Source organism: Idiotropiscis lumnitzeri, chromosome 3, assembly GCF_059441095.1.
Source record: "Idiotropiscis lumnitzeri isolate Australia: NSW breed Sydney's pygmy pipehorse chromosome 3, RoL_Ilum_1.0, whole genome shotgun sequence".
NCBI classification, from domain to species: Eukaryota; Metazoa; Chordata; class Actinopteri; order Syngnathiformes; family Syngnathidae; genus Idiotropiscis; species Idiotropiscis lumnitzeri.
Window position 1 is genome coordinate 25,191,299 of NC_142393.1, and position 14,118 is coordinate 25,205,416.

General features: G+C 40.1%; 1 protein-coding gene across 1 annotated transcript; it reads right to left on the bottom strand.

Moving 5' to 3' along the window:
• Nucleotides 1-1,558: 1,558 nt before the first annotated feature.
• On the bottom strand, nucleotides 1,559-13,463 carry tspy (testis specific protein Y-linked). The gene is made up of 8 exons (XM_088291074.1): nucleotides 12,089-13,463; nucleotides 11,905-11,982; nucleotides 11,141-11,252; nucleotides 9,748-9,902; nucleotides 6,916-6,992; nucleotides 6,481-6,656; nucleotides 5,322-5,366; nucleotides 1,559-5,227 (listed from the first exon to the last, which is right to left on the bottom strand). Exons 1-8 carry the CDS (start codon nucleotides 12,998-13,000, stop codon nucleotides 5,190-5,192), a joined length of 1,593 nt encoding a protein of 530 aa, XP_088147200.1. The 5' UTR covers nucleotides 13,001-13,463; the 3' UTR covers nucleotides 1,559-5,189.
• Nucleotides 13,464-14,118: the final 655 nt, after the last annotated feature.

A 14,118-nucleotide genomic window follows, 5' to 3' on the forward strand; every position in this document is an offset into this window, starting at 1 on the left:
GAGTGGACCACCCCACCTTGGCCCTATCTACTCCAAGAGGAGCTCATGCGCATCTTAAAATAGAGTCAATGAGTAAAAAAAAAATGCGCACCACCTCAGAAGTCAAAAGTCACACTGCGATTCACAGTAACAAAGTACCTTTAAAAAACTATAACAATAAAAAATATTGTCGGTAAAAACCAATAGCTTTTTATGTTACTCATTCTCATTCTCGAGTTTCAATAAAGCCCCAATCCTTCCCCATCCCTGCACAACAATCGCCCAGCATATTATGGAAAAACAGCTAAGGTGATTTGTGTTCATTAGTGTGCGAGCCCAACAGGAGTGGAGATTGTCCTCGGGAATCCATTAAGTAGTTGAGCATGATTGTTTGTTTACGGTGGATAGTCTCAGCAAAGCTCCTGAAGCCCAACGCAAGGCCGAAGGGGAGAAATGATTGACACCATATCAATCGCGCCTTCTCTCTGATTTTTCCTCAGGTGACCTGGTTTCATGAAACTTAAATTAGAGGCACAATTTTATTCATGTATTAACAGTCAGGTCACACTGGTAGATTTAACATTAAACAACAAAAAAAAGTGTTTGTTTTTTTTTTCTTAATCAAAACCCCCTTTAAGTATCTTTCATATCAGAAAATTATTTTTGTGGATCCTCTTGGTTCATTACATACAGATTCACCAATTCAGTTTTTTTTGGTACTGTTTCTGGTGAACCATTTCTTCAACTTTTAGTCAGAGCGTGTTTTTAAGATAAAAACTGAATTAATGTCCTGGCTTAAACAGCTTAACCAGGGGTGCCAATAATTTTGGAGGACACTCATTTATCGCTTTGAGGTATTTTACACACAACTGATGCAGCAGGCTTCGTAACAACAAACAGATGGCGGGCTGCAAATGGCCCCAGGGACATAGCTTGGACACCACCCCCGACTTAGCAGTTGCCATCCCTGTAGACAGAGCACAAAGCACGCCTGGACAAACTTTGTTCCAATCGATCTTGTGAAAGAACTAAGTCTGTTATTAATTTATGATTATGAAACGCGGCTGCTCTGTGGTGGTGGGGGGTTTGATCAAAGTGCAAGCAAAATGTCTCATTTCACATGGTGTAATGCGTTTCCAACATTAGTATTAATAGTATGTGCCCATCGTAGGCTGCATACTCTGAGTGCTGCCAGGAGGACAGGTTTTTGCGAGTGGAATATTTATAGCTGTGCATTAAAAGTGGAATCAAGGGTTTAAGTGTACCATTGCAACACTGCTGCCGTTCCTTTGTCTGGGCCTGTCCAAAAATGCCTCGCCGGGAGCTATTTACAGTGGCAGCTCGAAAATGGGAGTGATATCACATGCATGCCGCTGCACCGGCAGTAAAATCCATTAAAGTGCCACTCGGTTGCTTTTTGTTTGATCTCTCTTCAAGAGCGGGCAAGGTGACTTATATGTCAAAAAGGTCATGTTAGAAGCATTCGTTCAATTCCCAAATGTGGCAAAAACACATTTTATTATGGTTTGCTTGTCATTAATAATTTCAATCTAAAAGTTTAAATACTCAAAGTCTGATGTGATCTCAAATGCCTTTATTCAAATCAGCGCAGTTGACAAACGACATCACACTGCCACCTAGTGGTGACAACATATAAAGACGGTCTAAGTGTGGAGTGTTAGTGGAATAAGAAGACACAGCCAACAACAAAGTGAAACATCTTCCTACTTTATTAAGTCTGACTCAAACATTAGACATCTCACCCCTGGCAAAATGAAAGCAACAAAGGGCTACAATGTTCTAGAAAAGCACACGGGGTACACCGCTAGTTGGGGGGTGGGGGTGGGGGGGGAGCAAATGTGTTTTTCCAGTACCCTCTGAAATAGTGACTTAAGTTTAACACAAACAGATGTAATGTTAGTAAATCCTTGTGAGCCTATGACGTGAGACAAAGAAAAGAGATGCTCATGACTCAATGCCAATTGACTAACTGCTTATGCCAGTGTTGCGCACCATTGACACCAATGTCAGTGATTCCCAACAACCAATTTAAATTGAGACGAGATAATTATTTCACTGGAGCCTTGAGATACGAGTGACCCGACTTATGAGTTTTCAGAGATACGAGCCAACGTTGAGCTGTCTTTTTTTTGTTTTAAGCAAAAATTGGGAGTACCAAACGGTTGCAGTGAACTCAACTTTACAAGCCACTTAGGCAGAACATTACCAACCGTGTGGGGGGGAGTGGCTTCAACCCGTGTAATGGCACTTCCAGTTCAAAATAAAACAAAAAAAGACAGATAATATAACCATACTCATACTTTCTGCAAAGAACGACAATTCTTTTTTCAATTACTGAGTCGCTTATCACAGATGAGTGAAACTCTTCTTTGTTTTTCTGTGTAATAGTATTATACTGCCGCCTGGTGGCCAAGTTGGGCACATCCGTTATGAATTAATCATTTATGCACAAACTCTTCTGTAATCCATCCATCTGTTGTCCGAATCGTTTATTCTATTTAATTTTTAATTACTTTTTTTTTTTTTATAATAAAGTCCAATATTATAGACTGGTGCCATTTTTTTTTTAAATTAAAAAGAGTGTTATTCTTGGGGGGAGGCTAGAATAGATTATTGGCATTTCCAATCATTTCGATGGGAAAATATGAATATTTCGGGTTACAAGAGTGGAATCAACCTCGTATCGCAATGCACCAGTGTATGAGCACATTGCTGATGTCGGAATACTCATAAATCCAAAATCATTACTTTTCAGGAACAAGCAAAAACGGCAATTTTGTTGAGCCATTAACACTGAATTGGCAAAGAGAGCAAACCATTTTTAACACTTTAGATTCTTAAAACAATTCCAAACTATAACATGCCACATGGGACTGACCAAGAATATAGATTTGAAGAGGAGAGAGAGAGAGAAGGAAAAAAAAAGGGAGAAGAGTAAATTTGGTAGACGTGAGGTTTTTGCCCGACATCAGCAATGTGTTTTTTTTTTTTCATTTTTTTTATATAGTTTTTTTTTTTTTTTACAAAAGAGTAGGGTGCTGTGGAAGATTTTGGTATGATTCATTTCCAGGCTTATGTACAGTTGACAGTTACTAGCTGCCAAGGTTTGGGCACGCTACCTTGGTTCTAGTCATTCCAGTTTTTTGAAATGTACCAATTCCTATGAAATGACACGTTCGTCCGAGTGGCAAAATCTGAAGCCATTAGTGGCGCCATTGGAGATGGCGCCACTAATGAACAAAAACTGTAATTTGACCAAGGCAGGAGCCAAAAATGAAAAAAGGATAAAAAGCTTGAATGTCGATTTTAGCCTTCATCTCTAGTGCCGTCATTTGAACGTGTGAAGTGTCAGCGAAAATGTTACCTGAGGTGAACCGCTGAGGGGATACCCGATGTCGGCCGTAATTTACACTTCAACAAGTAAGTTGATTCAAACAAATAGATGGGAAGGAAATTCAGACATACAGTGGCTGAACTGATGATTGATTACTACTGATCAATTCAGACGATGGAAATAAATGAAATTCCTGCCGTATCGTTTCATATCAGCGGTATCACTAGCGATGGGTACCCTTTTTTGAGTATGGACCGTTTTGGGACCGTTCAACCGAGCACAAATTCACGTGAACTGAAACGGTGCCATGTTTCAAAGCTTTCTAAATTCTGACAATTCTTACACATATTTATAAATTCATGGGGGTGGAATTGCAAAAGCTTGGAAGCAAAATGTAACAACCATTACATACTGAGTCGGTCGGGTACATTAAAGTTTTGAGACCAATCATTTGCTTTTTTTCGGCTTCACGTCTTCTTCCAACTCATTTTTTTGTGACGTTTCAAGCTGGATTTGAACTCATCGTACGGCGTGCGGCAGGCAGTTGTTTTTCAAAAACCATTCTTACTTATATTTATTTTAATTTTCATATTTAATTTTAAAACCTGTGAAGCACTGAAACTGCAAAACGTCAAGCGCAAACTGGCGCGGGAACACTATATCGATTTATTGTTTGTATTATTTATACTTTCTTGATTGTAAAATGTTAAGCCATTGTTTTTCCACTACCCTCTTCAGCCCATTTTTTTTAAATCCTTGATGTTATTTGTCAACGTTTCTATATTTAAAAATGTATGGGAAATTGAAATTTGTTTTCGGTTACATCGTTAAATAAATTAATATTTATTATCACAAACAAAAGTACAGAAAATTGGTACCGCTGAGTACTGGCATTGATTTCCAGGTACCGAACCGATTCAAATGTGAAAGTACTCATCCCTAGGTATCCCTCGAGTCCTGTCGCCTGGAATCATCCTACTACATACTGTTCACAATAAGAAAAAAATTGTGGGAATTGGTCAACAAATTTTAGTATAGCCAATAAAATGGTGCAAGGAAAGAGTTTAGGTTAAAATGTAGCACAACTTCCGAAAACAGAGAAAAAGAGGGGTGCACAATTACAGGGGCAGAACATAAACATGAATACACAACTGCGCTATGAAAACATCAGTATACTGTCATCCTCACAAGTGTGCCACAGTGCGTACAAAAACATCAAATTCCACAACAAAATTCTTTATAGAGTATGGGAAATCCACTAAAAAGACAAAATTCCACCTACAGCGGAACATCAACTGATCAGAACTGGCAGTATTCCCACCATGATTACGAGGCGTGTTTGCTGTATTACCAAGTAGAGGAGGTGAGTGGAAGAAATAAAAAAAAAAACAATCAGCTTTTGAAAACAATTATCTGCTTCTTTTTGACTACAGTAGAGTACACATTTTTGTCTTCACAGCCCCGAATTGTGTAGTCGAGTGTGGGCCCGTCCCTGAGAACACATTTTGGTTCAGTTCTAAATGCTCCTGAAATGTGGTCATGTGGTCAGATTACAACAGGAAAAACAGCCAAGGTAAAACGGCTGCTTCCCGTGTCTGTGAGATTCTGGTCATTTGTTTTCTTTGCTGCCAAACAATGTTTTCTAAAAGCAATTCTTTTGCACAGTGGGCTGTATTAGAATATAGCATAGAAAATCAGAAGTCATCTTGCCTTGGCTTTATTCAGTTAACCCTGATTTTAAAAGCTTCTATAGATCATATTTTGCTCGATTACAAAAATATGACATTTTGTGCATAATGTAACTCACATCCGGAAGATGCTCAGGCATACCCTTTATTGTCCCTAACTTGCTGTTTCAGGCCGCCTCATCTTCCTGCTCGCTGTCATCCGAGCCTGCCGCATAAAATACATCCTATCAGTATCAGTGTGTTTGCTTCACTTGGAAAGAAAATTCTGAAATAATCAGACGTGAGTAAATTTGACTTACCGTCAATCACAATTTCTCCACTTTCACCTTCTTCTTGACTCTCATCTGAGAAGACAGTTCATAGTCTTGATAAGAAAAACAGAGCATTCATTCCAGCGTTCCAACAACTTCAGGAAACTTTAATTCATGGCTTTTGAATTCCATTTGAAATTAAATTTAAAATCAACTTCCTGATGTGCCCAATGTTTCATGTGGTTCAAAGTCTCGAAATGCATCTGCTCTTAAAAGTACCAACTAGGGGTGCAACAATTAATTGACAACGAATCAATTATCAAACTAATAGATAATTATTTTCACAGTCGATTGATTATATAGAGATCTTGTTTCATTTAAAACTGTCCAAATCCTCAGCCTTTCATCAGTAAAAATTCCTCCGACTTCCTTGGTCCTCCATTAAAGCAGACTGATGATCTTTGTGTTGAATCAAAATAAAACTTTTGCTTTTATGAAGATGTTGGCCATTTTCTGACGCCTAAACGAGTAGTTGAATCAACATTAATTCATGCTTGTACATTTTCTACACTGTCAATTAGAAAAAAAAATGTTTTTTTAATAAAGAGATCTAAATTAAAACATGTTTTTTTTTCATCTAATTCACTGACTAAATAATCAACAGATAAATTGATTATTAACATAACTTAGTTGCAGCCCGAGCACTGACAGCGCATCATGTTTTGTTAGTACAGCTATCGTGATTGTACGATATTAACATGAGAGTGATTCGGTACTTTTGAGGGATTATTTTGATGTGTGCCGATGGGAAGTAGAATACAGACATAGGGATTTACAGCACATGGAGATGAGAAGATCAGATGGAATATTAGTCGTTTTTTGTAGAGGATGAAAAATATCAGTATTGCTGTATTATCTCTCTACCTGTTTTACTCGACAGTTTGTGTTCAGATATTCTGTGATTTAAGGGTTATATTATAACAAGACAACATAAATGCCACTTTGCCCATGCCTATCGAATTTCCCATCGTGTGTGCGCATTAAACTAGTTGACTTAAAGGCTAAACTTCGTTGAGGTTTTGATGGCATTGACATCCATTCTTTTTAACCTCATTTACAAATGACCTGACCTGATTTAGTCCAATGTGAAAATCACCCTAGAGCACATCAGTTTCCCACTGTTGCTCTAAATCAAAAAGTAACCGACCTGCACTTGGCTCCCCTTCCTCCTCCTGCTCCCCTTCTTCTTTTTGATCCTCGTCTTCCTCTCCACCGGTGTGGCCTGGCTCCACCTCGCCAGTTTCCTCATCTGAGTCGGAGATTACCACACAGTCGTCGCCATTGCCGTTGCCGCGATCATCTGCTGTGGTGCCGTCACCATCACTGCAGGATGAACAAACAGAACTAAAACATACAAAAATAAGCAATGAACTGCAGCCACGATTTCCAAAGTACGGTGCGCTGTGTCTATATGTTCACTCCTGGATGCCCCGGAGTTTCAATTCACATTTATTTACAACAAATATGCTGCTTTTTTTCCCCCTACAAGGTATTTGATGACACCAACTATTGTAAACATCTAGGTGACTCGAACTCCAGTGCATACCGGACGGATAAAATAAACATTGAGAATGCAACCTACCTGCCGTTCTCTCTGGGCTGCCAGAGTGGCGTGAGGTAGTATCTCAAAGGATCCCTGTACAGGTCGTCCTTCAAGATCTGGACAACGGCAAACAGATCAGAGAAAAAGTTAAGATCTGCCTGGTGAGCCTTCTGAATTGCATATTCTTAAAATGACCATTTCAATGCAAACTTAATACTTTATTTGTTTTAGAGAAGATTTAAGTGGTTATATTGCCTGAAAAAAATTAGACATGGTCCTGTGATCCACAAAGTCGATTTCAAGGTCAAATTATTGGTCAAAAGGTCAAGTTACTAAAACACACAGCAATCTTTTAAATTATTGCACATTTGGGTTGCATGTTGAATTCCCTTTTCTTACCCATTTTGTGAAGATTGACCCAGCAGTCCCTGAGCTCCCATACCTCTGCATTGATTCACCTAAAATATGAGCTTTAGTGCTATGCCATCACGATCAAAAAGGACCGCATGTTTTATTGAAATTAATATCTGCTTGGTAAAATTTTTATTTATTTTTTTTTGCTTGATTTGGCATGAACGACCCACTAGAAGAAACTCATTTTATGCCATGAAGTCATTGTCAGAACGCAACAGAGCGCAAAGTTGAGTAGTTTCAAAAGCCCGGTAGTCCGAGTGTAAAAGCACCAGATCGATAAGTGTATTGTTTATAGTAGTAGTAGTAGTAGTCGTCGTATTGTTAAAATCTTAATACCCATCCCGAGTGATTACATAAATGCAATGAATTAATCACAGGGTTCGCGGTTAACGGCTTCCCGAATGCCCGGGCAAGTGAAATTTGGCCACGGGCAAGGTAAAATTATGGGCAACTTACCCGACCGGGCAAGCATTTTTTAAAGCAGCCAAATATCTTTAATTTCGACGGAAACTGTGGTGTGATCTGTTTGTAGTCACTGTATGGTGATGGTTTAACCCAGACACCCCCTTATGTTGTGGTTAGGTCCATTGGCCATATTGGGGGCAATGGGCGGGCGCTACGGGGATCAGTTAGTTCAGTGAATGTCGAGTTAAAGTGGACGTCAATAAATCCCGCAGTATTGGAACTCGCTGTAGTTGCATCCTCATTTGAAGTTTGAAAAACACAACAAAAACCTACGATATTTCGGCCGAAAATTGACAGCCGGAAGTTTTCTTACCTTCTGCGCAGCTTTCTGCGCATGTTTACAAGTGGCGACTAGTTCGTTCATTTCGGATTCCTCTGACATGACTAAAATAGCTCGAATATTTTTAAGTAGACAATTCAGTTGTGAGTAAGGAAGGGAGTAATATTTGATTATTGGCTGTTAATTCATTAGCTCCATGATGTGACCTGACATAGTGTCAGTGACTGTGTTCTGTTTATGCTATGAAACTTATGGAGGCAGCACCACAGGCACTTGGTCTTAAAGGAATACACAAATTTCCCACACTCATAATTTACTCATGTGATTCCTCAATTAAAAGGCTCTCTTGGATTTAAAATTGATCATCTGGATTGCTGTAATATCATTTTCCCAATTTTACATGCAGATTTGTTAATTATTAAAACTACAATTAACATTTTCAATAACTGCACAGGATGATACATGCTGTTGTGAGTAGGGTTTCATGGTTGATGATGAAAACAAGATTAATTTATGCTTATCAGATTATATGTTTATTTACATTTGTGGCACACATTTTACAACCATAAACATTTTATTCTTAGTCTAGCTTTCACAGGATCAGTTCTACCTGCCAGCTGCCAGCTCCTTACGGACATATGCTTCATTGACTGTTTCTTAATGCCTGCAACGTCTGCAACATAGAACTCATGAAGGAATAACATAATCCTGGGTCAGCAGACACCTAATTAATGTGTTAATACATGATACATTTTTATATAAGCAACCCTTATGATTGTAACGTATTTTTAATTCTTTCTAGGCAGGAACTGTCCGAACAAAAAATTCATGCAATTTGTAATTAGACACTTTGTCATACAAAAAGTCATTCAGGGCAAGGTAATTTAATCTTCGGGCAAGAGAAAAAAAATTGTCACTTGCCCAAATTGGGCAAGTAATTTGGCCACTCGGGCAAGGCAAATTTTAGTGGCACTTGCCCTATGGGCAAGCAGTTTTTAAAGTTAACTTCGAACCCTGAATCATCATCATTTAATGCTTTAATTGAAGTCTTTCACCATTTTTCAATAAGTGTACTTTACCATTAATCACGGGATTGGGACGTGACAGGATTATTATTTATTTCTTTAATTTTGGTACGTGATGGGAACGGAATGGGACGGGAGTGAAAATCCACTCCTATGTCACCCGTGTAGTTCTTATGCCCTTGTGATCTGATTGTCATCAGTCGCGGCCCAAGTACTGTCCAGTTGAACAGAAGAATAAACCAAGAACACACGGAATACCTGGATGTTGTTCTTGTCAGCTATCTTAAACCAAGAACGCATCAGTTTGTTCTCGTGAAGGCTTGCCTTGGAAACTATCCCAAGATGCATTTTGTGCAGCTATCACTGAAGCATATTCGAGTCGGCGGCCTCTGAATCGGAATCGAATAGTGAGGTACCCATAGATTAAAACCCCTGCCTGACTACATGTGTTCAAATATGGTTAAATGGTTACCTGTAAACAGAACAAGACCGCCACATAGATGCAACGGCATTTTCCATTTCAGTATGCATGAGTATTAGTAATAAGATAGTGGACCTGAAGGCGAAGCTGTGTGGTTGTTTTTAATACACAATAAGTAGTTTTGTTTGTTTTGTGATTAGTTTAACAGCATTGCTAAGTTTGTGTGCAAAACCCTATTTGCAAGTGTTGCCGGTTGCCGCACATACCTGCGCGACATCATCTTGTCCGGGGTTGCTGTGGTCGCCAAACCAGCTGAAAAAGGTCTGGTAGACCCCGCGTGACATCTTCCTGGGTTCGCTATGGGCCGTCAAGTTGTGGCCGCGATTCCACAGGATGGTGTTGGACACGGACGAGGCAGCTACTGCCAAAAAGACAGGTTTTTATGTGGGGTTGGAAGACATCATAACAAATTATAATAAAAATAATAAGTTGCATTTCAAAATCATCTTACAAAGAAGAACAAGCAGATGAAGATTACATTGATTTTGCAAGTGAAAATAAAATGGTGCCTAGAGATATGAGTTTCATTTGTTCTGTGACCACTAAGGCTGGAGGATTATGGGGGGAAAAAAATCACCATTATTAGGATAGAGATTGAAATCACAATTAATAAAATGATTAGTCATTCACTTCAAAACTTGGTTTTCATTCAGCGGATGTTTGGGCAAACCATGAACCACATTAACAGCTAATGTGTCTGTTTGCACTGTATGAGCTTTTGCAAAAGCCAGTATCATTTCTGAGGAGATTGACAGACACTGACGAGCGGGAACTTGTATTAACCGAACTCAGTTTTGCTCCCGTTGCCCTTTTAAAAACATCCGCTAGCATGCATGCTAGTGTACGATTTAGCATGCATGGATGCTACCGTGTGTTTTAAGCTGGCGTACGTTTTACCATGCCCTGCGCCCAATAATACAGTGAGTCTTATGCAGGTGTTAAATACAGAAATAGAACCCGTGGCTGAGACAGCATCCTAAAATATGGTCCATGAAAATATGCTAGTCTGAGTTTATAGATGGGATTGGACTGGTGCTTATGAAAAAAAAAATCAATACTGATCCACTCACTAGCAGAGCCTTACTTGGGTATGTGTGTCTATTTGTATTTTATAAATCAAAGTTACTAGCTACATACGCTGCTATAGAATATAGATCATATTGTAAAGAAATAAATGATGTGACTTCCCCTTGAAATAAAAGAATTTGAAGAAGTACAGTAAATAAATTATTGAAACAGACATATGTTTTGATAAAATAATAAAAAAATAACTTTGCTTCTTGGTGAAGCACTTCGGACAACTTATGGTGTAGATAAAACACGATAAAAGATTTACTTAGCTTACTATTGTGATTTAAGTGGAAAGTGGATGTTTTATTTTATTTTGTACTAAAAGGATAAAAGGTTACAAGTTCTGCCTATTCTAGACAGACTCGAGTTAGATAGCACAAGCTACAAAATAAGTCTAAAATTAGTGATAGTTTACCGTACAATCCGGTGCAATGAGGAGCTCGTGAACGGTCTCCTTCATTACGTGCTCACGGCCCAAAAAAGCAAAAGCAAAAGCAAAAGCAAAAGCAGTCCTGTGTTGATTGGTACCTCCTAGTCCATGGTGCAGCTCCTTCATGATGATGTTGTTCTGGAAGTACGGGTTTCGTCTGAAGTGGAAACGGATCTGGAAACCCACTTTGTGGTTCTTGAAAGTTTCAATCTGATCAAGGTAAAATGTTTGCCGTTATAATAGGCACATGCGCTGCTTGGGAAATTATACAATCTAAATTAATTGGGCTGAAATTGTAAATTAATTCTATTAATAATTTCAACAACAGGAGTGGTTCTCAAACATTTTACGCCATGTATCGCTCGGACCTGCAACCACAGTAATAACCAACATTAAAAGTCAGAAACCTATGTGGTAGCAAATGCAATGGAGAGGGTTTACTCCTAAATATATGAATCACAAGCCAAAGTAACATTGTGCACAGTTGCAACATTAACACTGGGCTCAAATGTAGATTAAAAATACAAAAACAAACAAGTCTCAAGTTGACACGTCAAAATTACTTCAAACGGCATCACTTGCCCCCCCCCCTCCCAAAAAAAATGCTTAAAAACACAAGTGGAAAATGAATGCTGATAAGAGAAATGCATGCAGTAGAATAGGTCACTTTAGTGTGTACTACGAGTGGTACTTGGATATGCTGCTCCACTTGATGATAAAACGATTTTGCATAACATTTTTGTGACATTTTTGTTTGGTGAGGTTCTGTGAGTTTTCTAAGATAAATGACGTCAAAAAAGGATGGGAAAGTCTTCTATGAACGTACCCAAACTAAGCAGGACTTTGCGAGTGTTTCACCTACCTCCAAATCAGTCATGTAGCTGAGAGCATCCTCATCCGTCTCGTCAATGTGAGCAGAGAGCTGCGGGTGGTTCAGCAGCTGGCGCCTCAGAGTCAAGGTAAAGCATAAGCATGTTTACGTGCATTAGGCATTCACTAAAAGCTGAGCATGCAAGGAGATGGGGAAGTTTCGTTTGGAAGGATACAGCAGTCACCCAGAAGCCGGGGATATTTTTTGTGATGGAGCGGCGTTGGTCGAGGTGCGGCCGTCGCATGCGGCCCATCTTCAGCTCCAGGCGCTGATGGAGCCATGCGCTTTTCTTCTCGAGAGCTTCCAATCTCATCTGAACCTGCGCCAGGAGAGCCACTGACTGTCTCATCTTGGGAGCCATCTTAACAGACACAATGGCGCACTCACCGTCCTCATTGTCCTCATTCTCGGACGGGAAAGAGGAGCTTGGTGCGGAAGAAGATCCAGACACGGATTCGTCATCTTCGCCCGCGTTTGGGGCATCATCCACGTGTTCTCTTTCTGCATCCTGCCCACACGTAGAACTGTCAGCAGGAGCTGCCCGAGTTTTAAAATTATCTCTGAGGACTGGCTGGTCCCCCCGGCGAATGGCTTTGCTCCCCTGCTTGGTTTGTTTGGCTCTTTTGGATGAGCACGGAGTCTCCCGGCTGTCTTCACCGTCTCCCCCCGTGAGGCTGGCGAGGGCTTCGGCGGCTGCTATGGCCGCCGGGTCAGAATCAGACTTATCCAGAACGTTGCGGGGATCAGGTCCTGTACTTTCATCTGCATCTTCGTTCACATCAGCACACTGGGCTTCATTGGATTTGTGCTCCTCAGAATTGGAGTTGTTGACAGATGTCGAAGCAGCGTCGTGTGCACTTTGCGAACTTTCTGCTTCCTCTTCATCCTTTGAATGTCCCTCCTGCCCTGCTGCTTCTGTGCTCTCGCCGTTTTTACATCGCTCCGAGGCATCCTGCACTCCACTACACGCGTCGTCCACTTTCGAAGACTTGCTGGGAATAGAGAATCTCTCATCCCGGTCCGGTGATGGACCTCTTTTCCTCGAATCGGAGTCGGCGCTCTGCTTGCAGTCCGCCAATTCACTCATGCTGGCGAGCTAGCCAACACAGCTAACAAGCTAGGTAGCGCGCGAGAACAATTACGAGATATTTCAACGTACCCACTAACACTCGACCCAACACCCCGGATAAGTGTCGTGGTTGCGCGATTGTCTGATTTGTCTCTTGACGTAACTTACATTCTCAATGACGACTGTACGGGATGGAGCTCGTTCGCGGCCTGCGGGAAACGATAGGAAGAAGCAGTTAAATGCTAAAGCTAGTTAGCTCGACGTTACCCATGTCGTGTATCCTCGCAGTCGGGCGACATATATCCGCGAAAGGTCAGGACGGGCAAGATTAAGAACGATCACATGAACAGACTCGTGTTATTATCCTAAACTTCCAAAGCGCGATCTTAGTTTTGTGTACGATTAATCCCTCATCTTGCAGTTCGTGTTATCGCCGTTATGGAAAAACAATGTTCTGATTGGCTGGAGCACGTCGCGCTAAAAGGTCTTGACCAATCGGATTCAAGGGTGTGTTTACGTGCTCAGAACTGCGTAGTGGTGTGCGATACGGCCAAATTTGGTTTTGGAATATGCCGATACTTTTTCATCATTCTGGTGGATAATTCATCCACGATTGCTCCTTGAGATTGCTTTGAGATAATTACGTTGCAATTGTGTATTTAATTTTGTCTTATCAACAATGATTGTGATCCACTTGATCACATTTCTAAAACTAAACTTCAGCTATTATAATTATTTTTTTTCCCTTTACGACTAAAACCTTATTGGAATTTGGGCAATACTAAATAATAATAACAAAGAGCAACAAATATTGAAGAATCAACAGCGGCAGCTGCCGTGCATCATAGTGGGATAGACCAGAACGCTGTTGCTATTTTATTTATTAAAAAATTGATCAGAAATCTCATGCTCACATAAGTGCAATTAGTAAATGAGGCCCATTCAGAGCACGCAGAGAAGTGTCTTGCTGCCAGACCAAGTAGCCCAGCTGATATTTTTGAAAAAGAATACTTTGTTTAAGATGGAATATGACGAGCCTGTTCTGATATCAACATTGTTTTTCTTTTTTTACATTTTGGAATAAGTAGAGCTAAATTGGTTTTTAAATAAAACCAATACAATGGGTTTCTATTGTG